This window comes from Neltuma alba, unplaced genomic scaffold, assembly GCF_004799145.2.
Source record: "Neltuma alba isolate B1F8T4 unplaced genomic scaffold, ASM479914v2 tig00001385_pilon, whole genome shotgun sequence".
NCBI classification, from domain to species: domain Eukaryota; kingdom Viridiplantae; phylum Streptophyta; class Magnoliopsida; order Fabales; family Fabaceae; genus Neltuma; species Neltuma alba.
The window spans coordinates 4,167-22,255 of record NW_021632440.1 but is presented as its reverse complement, the minus strand read 5'-3'; the positions used below and the strand labels follow the sequence as shown (position 1 = coordinate 22,255).

The 18,089-nt window shown below is 33.9% G+C and overlaps 2 protein-coding genes and 1 pseudogene across 3 annotated transcripts; 2 read left to right on the top strand and 1 right to left on the bottom strand.

Annotated features, from left to right (window-relative positions):
• Positions 1–848: 848 nt before the first annotated feature.
• LOC114756276 (COX assembly mitochondrial protein 2 homolog) lies at positions 849–2,483 on the top strand. Of its 2 annotated transcripts, none has more exons than XM_028945199.1 (4): positions 849–942; positions 1,358–1,439; positions 1,839–1,943; positions 2,021–2,483. In XM_028945199.1, the coding sequence occupies exons 2-4, from the start codon at positions 1,395–1,397 to the stop codon at positions 2,117–2,119; spliced, it is 249 nt and encodes an 82-aa protein (XP_028801032.1). In that variant the 5' UTR covers positions 849–942; positions 1,358–1,394; the 3' UTR covers positions 2,120–2,483. The 2 variants fall into 2 exon arrangements, with proteins under 2 accessions (XP_028801032.1, XP_028801036.1); XM_028945203.1 differs by having other exon boundaries at positions 942–1,012.
• An 843-nt stretch (positions 2,484–3,326) lies between these two features.
• On the bottom strand, positions 3,327–10,545 carry LOC114756257 (uncharacterized protein At5g08430-like; annotated as a pseudogene).
• A 6,062-nt stretch (positions 10,546–16,607) lies between these two features.
• LOC114756289 (uncharacterized) lies at positions 16,608–17,674 on the top strand. The gene is made up of 2 exons (XM_028945215.1): positions 16,608–17,034; positions 17,140–17,674. The coding sequence occupies exons 1-2, from the start codon at positions 16,778–16,780 to the stop codon at positions 17,423–17,425; spliced, it is 543 nt and encodes a 180-aa protein (XP_028801048.1). The 5' UTR covers positions 16,608–16,777; the 3' UTR covers positions 17,426–17,674.
• The last annotated feature ends 415 nt before the right edge of the window (positions 17,675–18,089 follow it).

Sequence of the window (18,089 nt, the reverse complement as noted above, 5' to 3'; positions counted from 1 at the left end):
TCTGTATTATACATGTGGAAAAAGTCTTACAACAATTGTTATACCCCTTTCCTTTCCACAATACAAGTAACTCATAAGAAATAATTTAGTCCAAAATATAAATTATTTAGGCAATAATTAATACTTATTTATTAAATTTTGTCCCTATAATTAATATAAAATTTTAAATTTGAGATTGATTTAATAAGTTAACTAAATTTTTTTTATTCTAATATATTAGTTGAAAGTAACTCATACTGTAGGTCGGGAAAGTGCTTGGCTTTAATAACCATGCAACACCAAAATACTCCTATTAGTGATGGATACTAATCACATGCTCACTTTAGAATTGGGGACGTTTGCTCTCAGCATTAGAGACAACTTTATTAATGATGATTTATATTTTATTTCACTGGTTGAATTTTAGTTTCCTTATTATTATTGTTCAAAATAGAATATAAAGTAAATAATTCTTAAATCATAAAAATTAGAAAATACTTGAAAATTGAAATATAAGTCCCCTGGATTCACCTATGTTTTCAGTCTGTTGGTCACTTGTTCGATATACTTTTTTCTATTTCATCCGGTATTTTAAGGGGAAAAAAAATGTCTTCTGATAATTTTTATTTAGTTATCCTTTCTTTGATTCATTTTGAAAGAATCATTCAGGATCCAAACAATATTTACAATAATAGATGAAATCATCGTTTTAATAATTAGATGATCTTTTTGCTGATGCGGGTTGCAACTATCCCGCTGAATTGTTGAATATGGTCTTAGTTTCCAAGTTTTGTCGGTTGAAATTATTATAAATATATATATATATATATATATATATATATATGCAGAAAAGAAAATAATTTGGGACGCCGGATATATCATCTCCAGGGCGGAATCGGGTCGTAATTAATCCTCCCCGCGCGGCGAACTTTGATCGGCGATAGAGGGGGAGGCGCGAAGGAAGTAAGCAACTCTGCCTTGCTTCTCTTTCTTCTCACTTTCATTCATATTGAGAATTCAAGTTTAGATACCGGCAAGTCTTCATAATTGCTCTTCATTTTGAATTGATTCTTCATCGTTTTTTGTCCTAAATCGAGCTCCTTTTCTTCTGGGTTTCTTTCTGTTCTTTCAATTTGTACTATCATTTATGATCTTTTAGCTTTTGTTCTCTGCAACTCATTGTGATCTGACTCTGGGTGAGAACAATTTATGTTTGGACTGAATTTTCATCAATTTTAGTTTGTTGCGTATGATGTTTTACTTTTTTGCGTTAACTCTGCTGATTATTCTTGTTTTACCTTCTGTTAGGGTAATGTATAATCCTTGCTCCTTCATATTCAAAATGTAACAAATTCAATAAACTTTCCTGAATAAACAGGTGGTTGGTGCTTCATATTTGATTGGATCGTGGGAAAATGCATCCTCCTCTAACCTTACACAAGCACCCGATGTGTGCAGAAGTGAGTTTGATTATATGTTTTTTTTTTTTTTTTTTTTTGGGTGAATATGTTTTTGCTTTATTTTATTATGTATTGTTTACTTACGTTGTTAATTTCCTTTTGTTCATTCTTTTGCATTACGTCTCTCCATTTCTTTTTCATTAGAAGGTTGTTGCCTTGTTGGATATTTGGTTATAAACGGAGTATTATCTGTGAAATGGTTGTGTTTTGTTCTGAATGTGGTGGGGTGTGAATATTTTTGTTGCAACCTGGTTTTGTTGTGTGACCTAGACCGTGTATCTTTGCTTGTGGTGCTGAAAGCTGTCATCAGTGATATTGCTCTGATGATAAAGATTTGTGATTTCCAACTTAAGTAGCACGGACCAATTTATTGCTTATTCTGGGGTCTGCTTTGTGTAGATTATTGAGCAGTTCCAACAGTGCCATATAGAACATCCATATGGAAAATTCTTTGGTAAATGTACAGATCTGAAGATAAAGTTGGATCGCTGTTTCAGGGAGGAAGTGAGTTTTTACTGTTTTCTTTTTCATGGCTCTGCTATGTTTTTGTGCCACTGCTCAAATATGATTTGTTAAACCAGAAAGCTTTGAAGCGGAAGGCAAACTTTGAAAAGAGCAAGGAGTTCAAGCAAAGGCTAGATGCTTTTAGGAAAGAAAATGCTGCAAGCAGTAGCCAGTAGAAGAATCTTCGCTGATCTTACAAGGCCCCCGAACTCTAGTGAAAAATTGTTAGAGCAACACGGAAATTTAGAGGTTCCTGGAGACAGAAGTGTGATTAACGTTTTGCTACCTACCTTGAGCCAGGATGCTTTTAAGTCTACTATGGAGTATACAGATTTTGCCTATTGTTATTGTAGTCTGTTTTCTCTGTTCCTCAATTCGTTAATTGTATTCTTAGCAGAAAGAAAAGTAAAATAATGAAAGGGAAAGAATGAAAAAGGGGTTGAATATGTGTTTCTGACATTTTATGTAATTGCGTTATTTTGAAAAGTGAAATAAATGAGTCAAATGTGAGGCCAGCACATTAAGTTAAAAGGCCAAACTTATAGATCTTTTTTTCGTACATATTTAATTTGGACGACTCAGATTACTCATTTAGGCAGCCTGCAAGATTTCTCGACTGAGGATCTGAGTTGCCAACATTCTGAATATTCTGCATTCTGCCAATAGTTTGCTTGCTTTGACCACATTTTGCTCTCTGGTTGATCCAAAGGGGCTTCTTTGATCCCATTAATAACACCAGAAAACTAATGAAGTAATGAACAGAGGAGTCCAATGCTCAAAATGGCTTGAGGAAAGATGGGAAAAAATTTTATGGTCATGGATGCGCTCGACAAGAATTGGGAACTGTCATTGCCATCTCCTAGTGAAGAGCATATTATCTTTTTCTCTTTTGAATTACGAAAGCAAGCCAACAACTTAGAACTTGTGACATACTTTTGAGGGAATTTTAATATCACTATGCCACAAAGGCATTGATAAAAAGCATATCACTCCCTCTCTTTATTTTTACAAGAAACAAATACCAAGTAAGTTTGCTTACAAGCTTTAAATATGTGACAAATATCTCTCCTCTTTAATAAGAACATAATTGAAAAATTATAATAAATACTCTAGAAAAGCTAATAAATTGTTTCTCATATAGAAACAAAACCACATTCCCAATATTCTCTTGTAAATAGTAACAATAGAATATCGTTGGCAAAAAAAAGTTAACAATAGAATATCTATGAAGAACTGAAATTTCTCCTCCTGGAGGGGGGGAAAAGGAAAGAAAGAAGTTTCTCCTTCGTTATAGCATGAAGCAACATTCTCCAGTGAGAGCAAAACCAGATAAGAGGGAATTGAAAGAAACGGCTATTCCTTTTTTTTGGGGGGGGGGGGGGAGCTTACATATTAGAACAATGCCAAAGTATCACTTTGACACTTAACTAAACCAAAATAGAGAACAGTTAAATCATCTATAAATGAAAAGAAAAGAAAGTTCCACATGCATGTTTTCTATGAATATCAAGGTGTTTCATTTACATCGCAAAAGACCCTGACTATTTCCCCCAAGCATGCATGTGATTTTCCCAGCTGAATCTCCCAACACATTCTCATACTGGGTTTAAGTCAACTATACACAAAATTGTCTGTTTCCGTTCACCTAACTTTCTGGCAAACATTGGCGAAGAGCGACAGGGAGAAGCATTGCATCTCTTTCACTCTGACCTGTCTTCCAGACTTTGAATTCTGAAGCAGTGGAGCTAGTTTCACTCCACCGTTTAAGCAACGACATTGAGAAGGGCCCCCTTTTTTCACCACATGGACTTACACAGTGCCATATCGGAATTTCAGGATTTTCATTTGTTTCTTTCTCTATTTGACCATTTTGATCCTGCTCGTCGTCATCACTTAAAACGATCATGTCACGTACTGGCATGCTTTGCTTTTTCTTCTGCTTTTCCTTGGTCATCTGTTCTGAATTCATGGGAGTATCTGATTTTCTTCTATCACGACCTGAACCAGAATCAGGGTGCCTTGGCTGAGGAAGACCAGATTTTGATGTTGTATTGCAGGTCGGAGGTTCCAACCTTAAGTGTTCAGAGAGTACATTAGTGGTGTTAACTTGCAAAACTTTTGAACTAGATTGAAGCTGCTTTCTTGGAGAAGTGCATTTCCCTTGGACAATAGCAGTGACAGTTGATTGCTTAACAGAAGCAGAAATTGTCCTGCCATCTTGGCCTTTCACTGCTGGAGTCTCTGAGTCTGGGCCACGAAAGTTAAAACATGTTCATGAATATCTTCCATAAATACTAATTGTCATGAACATAAGTAGATCAGCTCCACAAAAAGGCGAGGCAAGTAAAAACCACTTTTAGTGGTGGAAGGGTACACAGACTAAAAGGCGCAGTATCAACCAAAAAGAGGATACAGCAGATGATATAGGAATGCAAGATATCATAAAAGACATGCTACCTGCAATTTCTAAATAGTCTGGAACTAAGCCTAGCCCGAGTGAAATATGTACCTCATTGCATTTGAATTTTAGAACAGTATAAATAAATACTCAATTTTCTTAATGGATCTTCACGGATTGATAAATCATAGCTTAAACAAGAATGAAAATGGCCTTCAGATACCCTAGTGCCACATCGAGATAGAAAATTCCCAACAGAAAACTTATTTGAGTTACTACAAATTACAGGAACAGATAGAGGACGGAGAAAGCTTGGCGAACCTGCAGTGGTTTTAGAAGGATTTCCAAGAGGAGTATGTGGTTCTCCCAGGACAAATTTTGGTAAGCCATTTTGCTCTAGTTTACCCTTACTTGGGGCAACCTCTAGTTTATCCTTGCTTAGTGTATCCTCTGGCTCCTGTGAAGGTTTGCCATGCAGTAAATCTGGAATTACTTTCGGTTTATCATTCAGTAAACGTGATTGTTCTGATTGGGTCTGTAGCAGCAGCTTTCTATCCATGTACTCAGAAAGTGTACGGAAATATTGCATGTTAAGGTTCAAATTGCTTATTATAGATGTGAAATGAACTCACGCACTCAAAACATAAAAGAAATTTAACCAGAAGGTATATAAACAATATCAGATCTGGCATAATAGTAAAACTTTCCCCACCATGAAGCCATTCAGCGCCTGACTATCCTTAATGTTGGGAGTGGGCCTACTCTATTTGTTTACATGTTTTCCCCTTTACTTCAGCATTATTTATTTGGAGGGAAAAAACAACAGACCTGTGTGTGTCTGTGTGCTCGCTTCTGGTTTGAGGAATAGAAATTATGCAGCGAGAATGAATCAAACGGAGCAACATGTACAGAGTGACAAAATACAATATCATGAAAGGATATTCTCTTCTCCATCCCTTTTCATTGGCCTGATCTATGCGTCTTTGTAATGATGCCAACTCCCTTGGGATCCACTGCCATGTTAGTTCTCAAGATATAAGAAAGTAATCACAACTAACATTAAAATAATGCCCACGGGGTCCATTAATAGGCGGGATTGGTGAGTCAAAAGTGTCGGATCATGTGCTCAACAAATTTAAATGTTGTCTTTCTTCACGACTAGATCCACGCAGAGAGCTAGATTCTGACTTTTAAACCAACGTTTAACCATATTACACTTTCATAGGGTGATGCAAGTTGCGCCAGCTTAAACGTGCTCAAATTAAGAACAGGGATTTCATAAATTTTAAAATTATAAAATTCGAAGCATGACGGAAAACAAAGAAGTCGACTTTCACCTAGAAACAATTTCCCTTCACGCATGGCATCTGATGTCATTTTAGTTAAAAATAATCAATGTTCCATTGTCAAGACTCTAGAAACAGCAGTCAACAATCAAGTGAAATTATATATAAAAGAGGTCTAGACCAAAAAGAAACTCAAAATATTGATGTCGAAACATACATGCTTTATGATATCTTCATGCAGACTTCTGGCTTTCTGTTCAAGCTCTAGCTGTAAAACAAAGAAAATGGTTAACATCCGTTTGCATTATTTTAGTAATCCAGTCTTTATATTTATTATTCTATAATCCTTTAGATTTGAATGAACCATAATTCTCACGTCATGGGAGGTAAGTCTGAAAAACAGCAAAAAGCTGAACATCTTGGCTGAAAATTATAATTATCATTTGTGTTGGTGCGCTTGCAAGTGTACGTGTGTGAAGTCGAAACATGTTTCGTATCAGTTTCAAAAGTTCAAAACCATCTGTGGGTATCAAATGCCTCCTCCCCATCCATGCGCCAAAACCCCTCCTGATACAATCATCACTTTTTTCAATCCCCTACCCAAATAGCTGCCAAAATCTGATGTGACAACCATCTCCCAATGTTAAAGAAACAAGTGGTAAACAAATTTCCAAGGGTTCGATTGTGTAGCACTCAAGCCAGATTGGCATTCCCCAAATTCCCATCTAAGGCATTCATAGAATCAATTACCTACTGCCCTAATGAGCTAAATTGTTAATGCATGATTAACTTACAACTGTGGGCTGTGAAAGTAGACCATCTTTCATCCTTTGATTCAGATCTTGGCATTCTTCCTGCAGTAAGTTCCAAACATTATAAAGCCATGCCCTAATTGATTTAGAATTATTAGAATAGAAAGAGAATGAACTCTGCAACAGAAAAAGTATCATGCTTCAAAATTTTTAAACACAACAAGCCTTATCCCACTAAATGGGGTCGGCCTCATGGATCACATGGCACTATTATGTTCTATGAACAACCAAATAATTTGGTTTAAAAATTGAACCCCAAAGAGACTAAACAGTAGACACAATTTTCTATAAGTTCAAGTAAATGAAACATTTCAGTGACCAACAACAAATTGCAAATCTATGTTGCTTATGGTCAATCGAGAAACTTTTCGACCTTTAAAGCAATATTATATAACAAAATATCACAGAAACATAAATAATTTATATGACACTTGAATTGTCCAAGTTGACTTGGAATTTGTTTCTTATTTTTCTCCAATATCTCCATAAAAATTGGGACAAACGAACCCCAAAAGCTTGCTACAACAATATTAGTACCTCTGAAAAGTCATCGTCAGAAACTTTACAAATAGGGACATCTATTGGCAAATTGGAAAGATGAAGCAGAATTTCTTCGTTGATTTCATTATTCTCTGAAGGTTCTTTTATGCCTGAAATTGATGAAGAAACATGTCAATAAATGCATATAGAAGAAATAAATCAACCGTTGGGGGGGAAAAATATCACTTGTATTACTTGAAATATCATGGCTGCAGCAAATGAAGATATTCAACATCATTAAGAACTCATGACAATCTGCTCGCAGCATTTTTCCACGGTTTTTTCATTTGTGCTTTAGGCTCAATCTGCCAGTTAATTTTATGAAATGGTCTAATTGTTTGCATTAAAGCATGACATGTTAGAAATTAGATACCAGATCTACCAATATCTCCCCAACATCCATCACTTCTATGAGACCCTGAAAGCTGGCTAAATCCAGAAGGTGCTTCTTCAAACATATATCTTGCTTGATGCTTGATGAAAACAATTATCCGATAATAGAGATGCCTCTATTGGGATAGCTGGTATTATTAGTACGGGTCAGATTCTTCTAACTTCTTTCTAACTCTCCGCACATCTCTTCCTCCCTCCCCCTTGTTCTCTACTCTCGCTATTGGGTCTACATCAAGGATGCTCATGATTCAAGGTAAAAATAAACAGTATTTCAATCTGCCGCATTCAACCCACTAGTAGTGAGGTAGTGGATGGAAGGTAATCTACAAAAGGTCATAGGTTCAATTTTGAACTCCAAAATTTTGTTGTATTGGGAAACTTTCAATATCTAATTTTCTTTAAAACAGCAATATTTTACTACATATCATACTAGATAAAAAGAGAGATATAAGATTAACATCTGTGAGAGGCTTCCCCGCATCTTTCTTGAATCATGAATTTAATGATTTCATCATCGACTTCTTATGACAAATAATGGCTGCAACATAGGAGAGAAAATTACCTACAACTTGCAATAGCTGATGAGAATTCTTCTGTAAATAGTCATTTGGATCAGATTTGACTCTCACAAAACTTCCAATCACTTTCCCATCAAAAGTTTCTGGTTGAGTCAAAAGCTCCTCTATTAAACTCCTCTTCAAGTAGACAAGTTTGATATTTGACGAAACTATGGCTGCAAAGCAGCTTTGATGTCCTTCTGAAACTAGGTCCTCATAAGATGTTGAACTTGAGTTTAGTCTTCTCTGCTTTTTACAATTGACTGACTCATTTTTATCCCTATCTTCTGAACCACTAGTGGTATCATCTTCCATATCTTCACAATTTTCAGCAAAATGCGGCGTCAAAAGATTATACAGACTGTTCTTATTCACTGATTTCCTACCCAACAAACTCTTCAGCTTCGCATCACAAAGTATCTTTCTCTTTTTCTCAGGGTGAAAAGCTTGTTTTCTTTGCAGTACTGGATAATGATGGAGCAAATATCATGTTGGGATAATGCTTTGCTTGTGTCTCTACCAATATAGAGGAGAAATTCAGTAAGACCTCGGGAACTCCACCCAATAAACTCCTTTTTCTTATCCTTTGCCTTTTCTTTAATTGTTTTCAACTCCCTCACATGACTCTTCCGCTTTTTCCGAGGCTTACCTACTGGTTTGTCATTGAAACCATCATCATCAGAAACAACAAAGTTATCTTCAGATTCTTCAGAATCATCATGCCCTTCACCTATTTCACACAACTCGTCACATTTGTAGATTTTGCCACTCTTGAATAACTTATAGGCAGAATGTATTTGCTGAGAATTCCACCCTTCTTGTTCCTTGATAATCTTATAATAATCTGAAAATAAGAATTCATACGTATCTTGGTCTTTAAAGTCTATCTTTTCCTGTAGATCAAAACCAGAAAGGCACAATCAGATATAAAAGATAATAGAACTTTCATAGTAAAGCATTGCAGTTCCAGTGACACACACACACACACAGACACAAAACTAAAACCTCAATAGGAAATAAATTAATGTAAATTATAGTTGTGTGAGGTGCTAATCTGAAACATGGCTGAGGCTGGAATTTAAATCAGTAACATGAAGCGGCCATCCTTCATACTTCAGAGTCAGGTTGGCATTCAACAATGAATATTCTACTGTCAGTATTATGATAACTTGGTAACAGACAATTGGGTGATTCAGTTTTGAAAAAAGCCAGCTTTCATATTTTGAACCTCACAACTCACATCGAAAATATGAATGTAGAATATTTATTCCTTCTTACCAAGGCAGAACAATCCTTCTTTTTTTCTATATCCAATTTTATCTATTAGCTTAAAAGGTTCACCTCATTAATTTTCCAACTGTGCATAAATGGAAAACAATTAGCAATTTCTCTTTTCCATCTAAAATTCCTAAGGCTCAGGATTTCAATTGAGTAGTCTCTTACATATAAAAAATGATGAAAACAATCTTACCCCATCAGAATCAACATCAGCATTTTCCTCTACAAGTCGTGCAAGTCTCAGGCAGAGGCTACAAAATCCTTTATTCCGTTTGAAAACTGAAAACCCAGCATCACAGAAGCAACGCCCACAGACAGCATTTGGACAGCAAAAGCACTGAAACTTTGGGGCTTTATGGCAAAGGAAGCAATTATGCCAACCTGAAGTTTTACAAGCAACAGATAATTATTTTGCGAAGCACTTAAGAAGGAGGGAAAAAATTGTGAAAACCTTTTGGAATTATTTGTTACACGTGAACATACAAAGAGACCAACCCAAAAAAAAAAAAAAAAACACGCCACCCACAATACTTTAAATTTTCCACAAGGCTGCCAAGTGCTAAGGTGAAACTTGTTTGTGGAATTTTATCACATGGACAAGAAAATAAAAAGATATGGTAAATCCTGGTCTCTTGCTGTTGAGGACATACAGGTGATATTCAAAACAAGCTATTGCGGAAAGTGAAAAGTGCTTGGGAGTTAAGGTGGGTGTATCCACTGTACATAACAGGTGAATTACAACTGCGGAACATCAAAACGAATATGTACTGCACTGGAAAGGAAAACAAAAAGAAACAAAAACAATAGCAGATAAAATGTTTTACAATAATAGTTGAGAGACACAGATGCAGCTTACTACAGCGCGAATAACTTGAAGAGGAATCATCCTTTCCAACACACTCAGCGTGGTATGCTTTAAGGCAGTCCCTGAAAGCAACATGAGTAACTTTTATCAGAAAGAAAGGCTCATCCATGACCTTGGTGTGGTTGCCCTTCGTCAAATCATATCCATATCCACCAAGAATGTAACATGTGCCATTGTTTGATAACTGAGCCTAAGTACCACGTTTCATCCCTTAATCCATTTAAGAACAAAATTGACCATTGCTAAAGCTGGTGCGTCTTTTTCAATGAAAATGACGATTTGCAAAGAAATAACGAGGGTTGTTTGCATACAAAGAATATATAGTCAAGGTTCTGCGCTTACTTGTATTCACACAAGATTAATAGTCCTCCATCCTTACAAATAAAGCACCAATCCTCAGCAACCTCTTCCTTATTTAGTTTCTTCTTCCTCCCCATAACTTAAAACCGTTAGCAAAAAAATAGGCTCCACTGTTAAAGTGAACACAACTCTCCGTTGACTGCAAGAAGTTTTCAATAAGAGCCCAGGGAGAACACAAAATCAGAGATAATATTGAAAAGCTCAGAAAAACAAATATTGGTGATCGAAAGAATGCATTGCACTAAACATTATAAATGACACTTTTCCCAAAAACATAAACTTTTTAAAATGCCCACAGTAGGATCATTGAACAGGAGCACCTCAACTAACTCATCATCATACCAGGTTCAGTTTTGGCACAGAAACAAGCAGGTAAGGGTAGCTAGCTTAGCGGCGCCACGGCTGCTTCACCGGTGAACCGGTGACTGGTGGCTTACCAGGCAGGGCGACTCCAGCAGTGTCCTATTAGGAGACCGAAAGAAACAACTCATTGCAAATGGGATCATCAAGAGATACGGACTTTCTCTTCAAAGGGGGAAAAAAGAAGTCACAGAGAGAGAGAGAGAGGACTTACATTCTCCAACGAGGACCTTGTTCCAGAAAGTTTTGATATTTGAAGAAACTCACTGTTTCTCTGGCAATGACATTGAGGGATTGATCAAAATCACGAGTTGAAACAGCCCAGATGATCAGAAAACGCCCTTCTTCCGCTCACGCGAAACGAAGGAGTAGTGGCGTTGTTGGCGTGGCAATGGAGAGCGAGAAAAGCTTCAGCGGTGTTCCCGACTCCCGAGGCAGACGTCTGGTGTTGGCGATGGACTCCGAATGAGAAAAGTTTCTCACGTTGAGAGAGTGGAGACCCCACACAAAATGGGAGACACAAAAATTCGAAACGGTATCTAGTGATGAGATTAGCAATTTTAAATTTGCTTATGATCATGCATTTAGAAACACTAATGATATTTGTTCGGCAAAAAAAAAAATAGTAATGATATTTGCGTTTAATTGATTTCTCCAATATAATAACACAATATAAGAACGAGATAACGCTAATTCTATGATTTTCTTTAAACCACTTTTAACCTTTGAATATAAGGGGTATTTGATAACTTAAAATAATACATTTAAAACGCAATTTTTTGTAAAACGAAACAAACTCCTTTACATATTACTTCATATATCATAAAAGTATTTTTAAAATTATTGTTTGGTTTCATCCAAACCATAGTATAATATAGGAATTATTAATTATTAGTCAACAAAATGAGTAATGGAACCTTACTCAAAATGTGGCCTAATGAGTAATGAACAGTTTTTTAAATATAAAAATTCAAAAGTTATGTACTTTTGTTTTAAAATAAAATACTTTAACATCCCTAGTGTTTTTTTTTTTTTTTGCGCAAACACACCTGTATCCTAAGATTTTTTAAGACATAATAACAGGCTTAGATTAATCTAAATCAAGGCAATACATGAACTATTAAGATTGGTGTCCTTAGCCCCTGAGATACTGCATTTCCTTACCTCAAACTTAAAACCCATGTTTAAAATAAAATAATCTCAGCTAACTAATCTAATTATTAGGGTTCCCTTACGTTATTTTTTGTTGCAGAAATTAGGCATCCAAGACATCATGCTTAAGGAAACAGCTGCACTTTGTTGGTAGGAAAGAGAAAGTTAAGTCATTAGCATTTTAATTAAACGAACTTTCTCTACTTTTTTTTAAAACTATATGCCCGAATCTAAATTGTTAGCTTTTTAAGAATATTCTAAGAACATTTAAATAAATTTGACTTACTAATGTACACTTCATTATTATATCAAATTCCTAATTCCTAATTCTGTCTAAAATTATTCTTAAAAATTTAAGAGTTTTTTTCTAAATTTTCCTTTGCAAATAATTATTATTTTTGAACTTTTTATCATATTGAGACCAAAGTTCAAGTAATTTAGTTAATATAGATACAAAAAACTTGATTTAAAATTTGATTAATTATGTTTATAAATATATACTTGAGTAAATGTGTTTATAAATGTATGTAGAAAAAATGTGTCTAAAAATTTTAAACTACAAATTTAAATGATTTATATAATCTCTAAAACTTATATTATTTATGCTATATGATAAAAAAATACGAATTTAAAATATATTCTCTATCTAATTAAAAGAAACCTAAAGAAATAAACTTCAATAAATGTGATGAAAAATTAAAATTAATTAATATGCTCAAAATTAAGAAATAGTATAATATATTAGAAAGTCTAGAAATATATGCATGACAATTAGGTTTGATAGTTTCATTAAAAAAAAAAAAGAATTAGGGTTGATAGAAAATGATTATCAATTGTATAAGAAATATTTTAATTTTAAGAAAGAGTGCGAGATGCGCATATACTTTCAAAATAGAGAGATTTTTGTAAATTAGGTAAAACAAAATGATAGTTAATGTATTTTACTTTTTTAATTTAAATAATAAAGTACTACCTTCGATCCTAATTATAAAAGTTAATTAACTAATTTGAGGATATTAAGAAAAGAAGTTAAATTAATTATTTGTAATAAATATGTGTTGTCTTTTCTAAAATATCTTTACTAATCAACTAGATTGGCTAGAACTATCATTATTAGAAAAACTAACTTGAAAAAAAATGCATAAATACGAGAGACAAAGTGGATTGGGGTCTTATATTTAAGATCAAAATAAAAATCAAACAAATATTATATATTAAAGACCGAAGGTAGTAATTCTAATCAATTTAAAAAATTTTTGAAGGGTTAGTTCCCAGAGTCTTTCAAGATTCAAGGGATTCAGAATATAGATCTACATAGTGTGAAATTGTAGCTAAATATTAATACTCTTTTAGTCCTTAATATAAGATCTAATTAAAAAGTTGATATTGATCCTTTATATAAAGCCTATTTCACATATTTATTAAATTTTTTTAAATTAACACTAATAATATCTTTCCAATAATAATTAAATAGGAGAGGAAGATCCTTTGAAGATGGCAGGAACTTGAGAAAATTAAATCCTTTATTTGGTTATTCTCAGATGGCAGAGCTCAGGTGGAGCTTGTTAATTATTTGGTTATTCTCAAGGGAAGATTCACTGGACAATTGTTAGGAAATTGTTAATTATTTGAATGAAATGGATCGTTGGAAGTTTGTGGTCTCCCCATAATGTTGGCACAAGGGGATTCAATGCACTTGTCAGGAGATTATATGAATGCAATTGATTGTTGGAAGTCTGTGATCTCACAAGAATGTTGGCTTAATAACTTCCTTTCCCTCCAAGAAATGAAAGGGGTTAAATGGAACATTAAACATGAAGCCGAACCAAAAAAAAAAAATCTTGTTATATTCTCGATGCATACCTCTATTAGGAAGTTTTGGTGTCTTGATGTAACAAGTTCTTTGAGACAGAAGAATCAATAGATTGATTAAATACTCAATTTCGCTTATTCAAGCCTGTTCAGATCAAGACTTGTTGAGAAGATATGATTTGTACGAGTTCACTGAAATTCTCAGGATAGTTGCGCTTGCGGTTCTGTAAGGTTTTGCCGAGGTTGAAGCGGATGGATTGGCGCTAGACGATGGAAGAAGCAGCTATTAAAGCGCCACTCGTGATGGTCATCAAAACTGATGGATATGCAGTCATATTTGCAAACTTGCAACATTTCCTCCATCCATTGCAAACCTTATAAAAATCGTCTTTAATATATGACTTAATTGTTAAGTTAATTTTGATCTTAAATATAAAATCTATTTCTTATATTTATTAACTTTTTCTAAATTACCCCTTTGGATACTCTATCAACTATAATCAAGTAAGTGAGGGAGGGAGAATATTAAGAAAGATAATTATGGTATTTTAGAAAAAATATGTCATATTTCTTATAATTAACTAGCTTACCTAACTTTCTTAATCTGATCAAATTAGTTAAATAGGTCTTATATTAAGGGTCAGAAGAGCATTTTGAACTATATAAAAGCTACTATTTTCGCTCCTTAACATAAGAGCTGGTAAACTATTTTGAAAAAAAAATAAATATAAAAGATAAAGCGACTTAAAATCTTGTATATAAAACCAAATTGAATGTCACATCAATTTTTATATTAAAGATTGAAAGTAGTATCACACAATTAACTTGAGGGTGTTGCACCCTTGACCTTTTAAAGATTGTATATGAAGCTAGAGCATTAGCTGATAAAGATTGGCAGTTCATGTGCTGGAAGAGGATTCTCTAACTAACCAATTAGCTAAATTGTCTCATGGATGAATGGGAAATTTTGTACTTTGGGTCAATCTCCCTCTCGCTAACTTGAGAGGCCGAAAAGTCGATAAAAGAGATTGAGGTTAGGGCTGTTAATGTTGTTGGCCTCACTTTGATTCAATGGATTTCAATGTCTACTAGGAAAAAAAAAAACAATATGCCCAAAGCTCTTTCAAGTTTGAACTGCTTTTTATTTTTTTAACATACATTCCACACGCTCAATGTTTAGCATAGCTTTAAAAATCATTTATAATCATATTTTATTTAAGTTAAGACAAAATTTCTCTTACATATTTATCTCTTATTCTATAAATTACGACTGAAATGTTACTTATAAACTGTTCTATACAGTTTTAATGAAAATTAGACTATTGTAGCCTAATTCTAATTTTGGAGAAGCCAAAAAGTAATTTTTAATGATTATGTTCTGCTCATAAGTGATGGAGTGTAAAGCACACACTACTCAGGGGTTGGCTTATTATTATTCCTTTTCTTTCCCAAAATTTATTACTTCTTCTTACTTATAGTATATTTTAGTCATAATTATAAAATCTGAATCCATTCTGTTTCTTAAATTTATAAAAAAAATTTTAAATTATTCCAACTGGTTGCAGTTATTAAGAAGCTTTCCATCAAGCCTAAGTTCTAAGTATTTGCCTTTAAGAAAATCAATGCCCATATTTTATAAATAATTAGTTTAATTACTTTTTAATTATCATAAATAGCTCTTATAATTGTGAATCAAAGAAATATAATTGAATAAATCAATAGAATGAAATGCCATATTCAGTATTCACCCAGACAGGAAGGAGTCAAAGATCATCCAGCTAAAGTTCGGCTTTAATTTAGGTATAGGAGCCGAGAAAAATTAATCTTTTTTTTTTTGCCAAAAAAAAAATTACTCTAAAGTAACATGAATACGCAAAATAAAAAAATATTTATACTAAATTTTAACGTTGTTTTAAATGATTGAATATAGGGATGAAAATTTATAAAAAAAAAAAAAGAAGCTTTGTCCTCAAAACAATTGTTTAGCTCTACTCAAATTAATCAAATTTTATATTTTACTTATGAAAATTGAAAAAATTAACTCAAATTATACCGACACTTTATAACTTAATACTCCTCTGGTCTTTAATATAGGACCCAATTGTTGAGTTAGTTTTGATCCTAAATATAAGACCCATTTTTCATATTTATCAATTTTTTCTAAATTACTCCTATGAATATTCTCTCAATTATAATTAAGTAGAAGAGGAAAAGAGGTATTAAGAAAGTAATCATGGTATTTTAAAAAAAACATGTCACATTTCTTATAATTAACTAATTTACTTAATTTCTCTAATATAATCAAATTAGTTAAATGGGTTTTATATTAAAAATCGGAGGAGTATAAAAATAAATTCTTATTACGGGGATTTGTACCTCAAATAAGTAACACAAGGCCTCTCCTAACACTTTGTGTGTGTGTGTGTGTGTGTGTTGTGTGTGTGGAGCCGTAAATTTTAAGCCATACATAATGTGCGTGTGCGATGCCCACCGCCATTCATAATATAAGAGGGACGTGAGTTACGGAAAAAAAAATATATATAAATTTCAGAAAAAAAATTAAAATTAACGACTTTTAATATAAAAAACGTTTACCGTATTTTTTTTGGATCAATAATGTTGTAGTTAATGCTCGTACATAATTTTCTCCAATATACGGATAAAGACGAATCTTTTATCACTTCTTTGCCCGCGAGGAATATTTAAAAGAAATAAAATAAAAGATGAAGAAAGAAGAAAACATCGAATCATCGATCTTATCCCATATCCATCGCGCTGAAAAGCTTTCCTTATAAACCATCCGTGTCCTGCAAATCCTCAAACGCACATTTATCTATCTGTCTATTCCATTGAAAGCTCTGCTTCATAACACAGAAAAGGCCCAGACCATTCGGTTATCCTTTTTGTGTGATAAGTTCAAAGCAAAACAATGGGAATCCTTCAGACTATATATATACACACACAAAGACACTGAATCAAACCATAGAAATCCATAAAGGGTATTCGAAGAAGAACTCAGAAATGGGGCTGCTGAAGAATAGCATGGTGGAAGCTCATAGAAAAGGACCAGTTCATGATGATGATGATGATGATCTTGTTCATTCTTTCTCTTCTTCATCTTCATCTTCTGGGATTTCAAGTGGGTCATCAATGGAGTCCGCCGATTCCCTGGAAGAAGAAACATCCAGTAAGTTCCTTCCCTCGTCATCAAATCATCTGGTGGTAGCACATGACTCCCTCAGCGACATGTCCTCTCTGTTCCAGCAACTTCCCATTAAGTAAGCGAGCTTGATTCTGGGTTCTTATTCTCTATACTCGTAAATTCTCAGTATTGAGTTTCTGGGTTGTGATTTGGGTTATAAAGATTGTAGCTTTCTGTGCAGGATGGGGCTGTCAAGGCATTACCAGGGGAAGTCGCGTTCGTTTACTTCATTGGCGAGTGTGAGGGGGTTGGAGGATCTGGGGAAGGAAGAAAATGCAGAGAAGAATAAGAAGAAGAAGTGTTGCAGAAGAAGCTATGGAGAAGGAGGATTGTGGAGAACCAATGCATTATCAAGACATATTGGTAAGAGGGAATGGAGCAGTTCAACAAGTAGGCCTCCAATTCCTCCTCCTCCTAGATCTACCAATACACCCATCATTTCTAATCAAACTCCTTTGTTTGCTTGAATCACTGTTCTTTTAAGGCAGCTTCGAATTTTCTTGCTTGGATTTTGCAGAGAAAATTTATGTCATTATCGGATTTCAAAACCTCCATTTCTTAATTAGAAAAATTAGGATTGGGTTTCTCTCTTCTTCTTGGATGGTATATCTTGAGCAGCAATTAGCGGCTGAAATTTGTGTATATATATGTAAGCATCTTATGTTTCGTATCCATTACTGCTGGATAGAATCTGAGCATTATCTTGGACATGCAAATTTTTCTTTTCTTTTTGTTAGTTAAAAAGACACGATACTGACAAATTACAAGCAAGATCCAATTCCCATGAAGCTTTCAATTTCATGTTACGAGGCTATAAAAGTCATTTGGGAGCAAGCAAATTTTCTAGCATCATCATCCGTTGTCATTTAAGGAATTTGTTTTACCAGAATATTACTCTTGCGGTAAATGTAAAAATCAGTTAGTTAATTTATATGAATTAAAAAAAATTAATTAAGTGAATTATTTATAAAAAAAAATTGCTGAATTCCTTATAATACCTCTCATCCATTTATATTGCAATATTATCAATATATGTCATAAAAGATTATTCTCAAACTGGTTAACTAAAACAGAATTAATTGGTTCAAAACCTAAGTGGTAGAAATACCGAGAATTAAATCCAACAGAGAA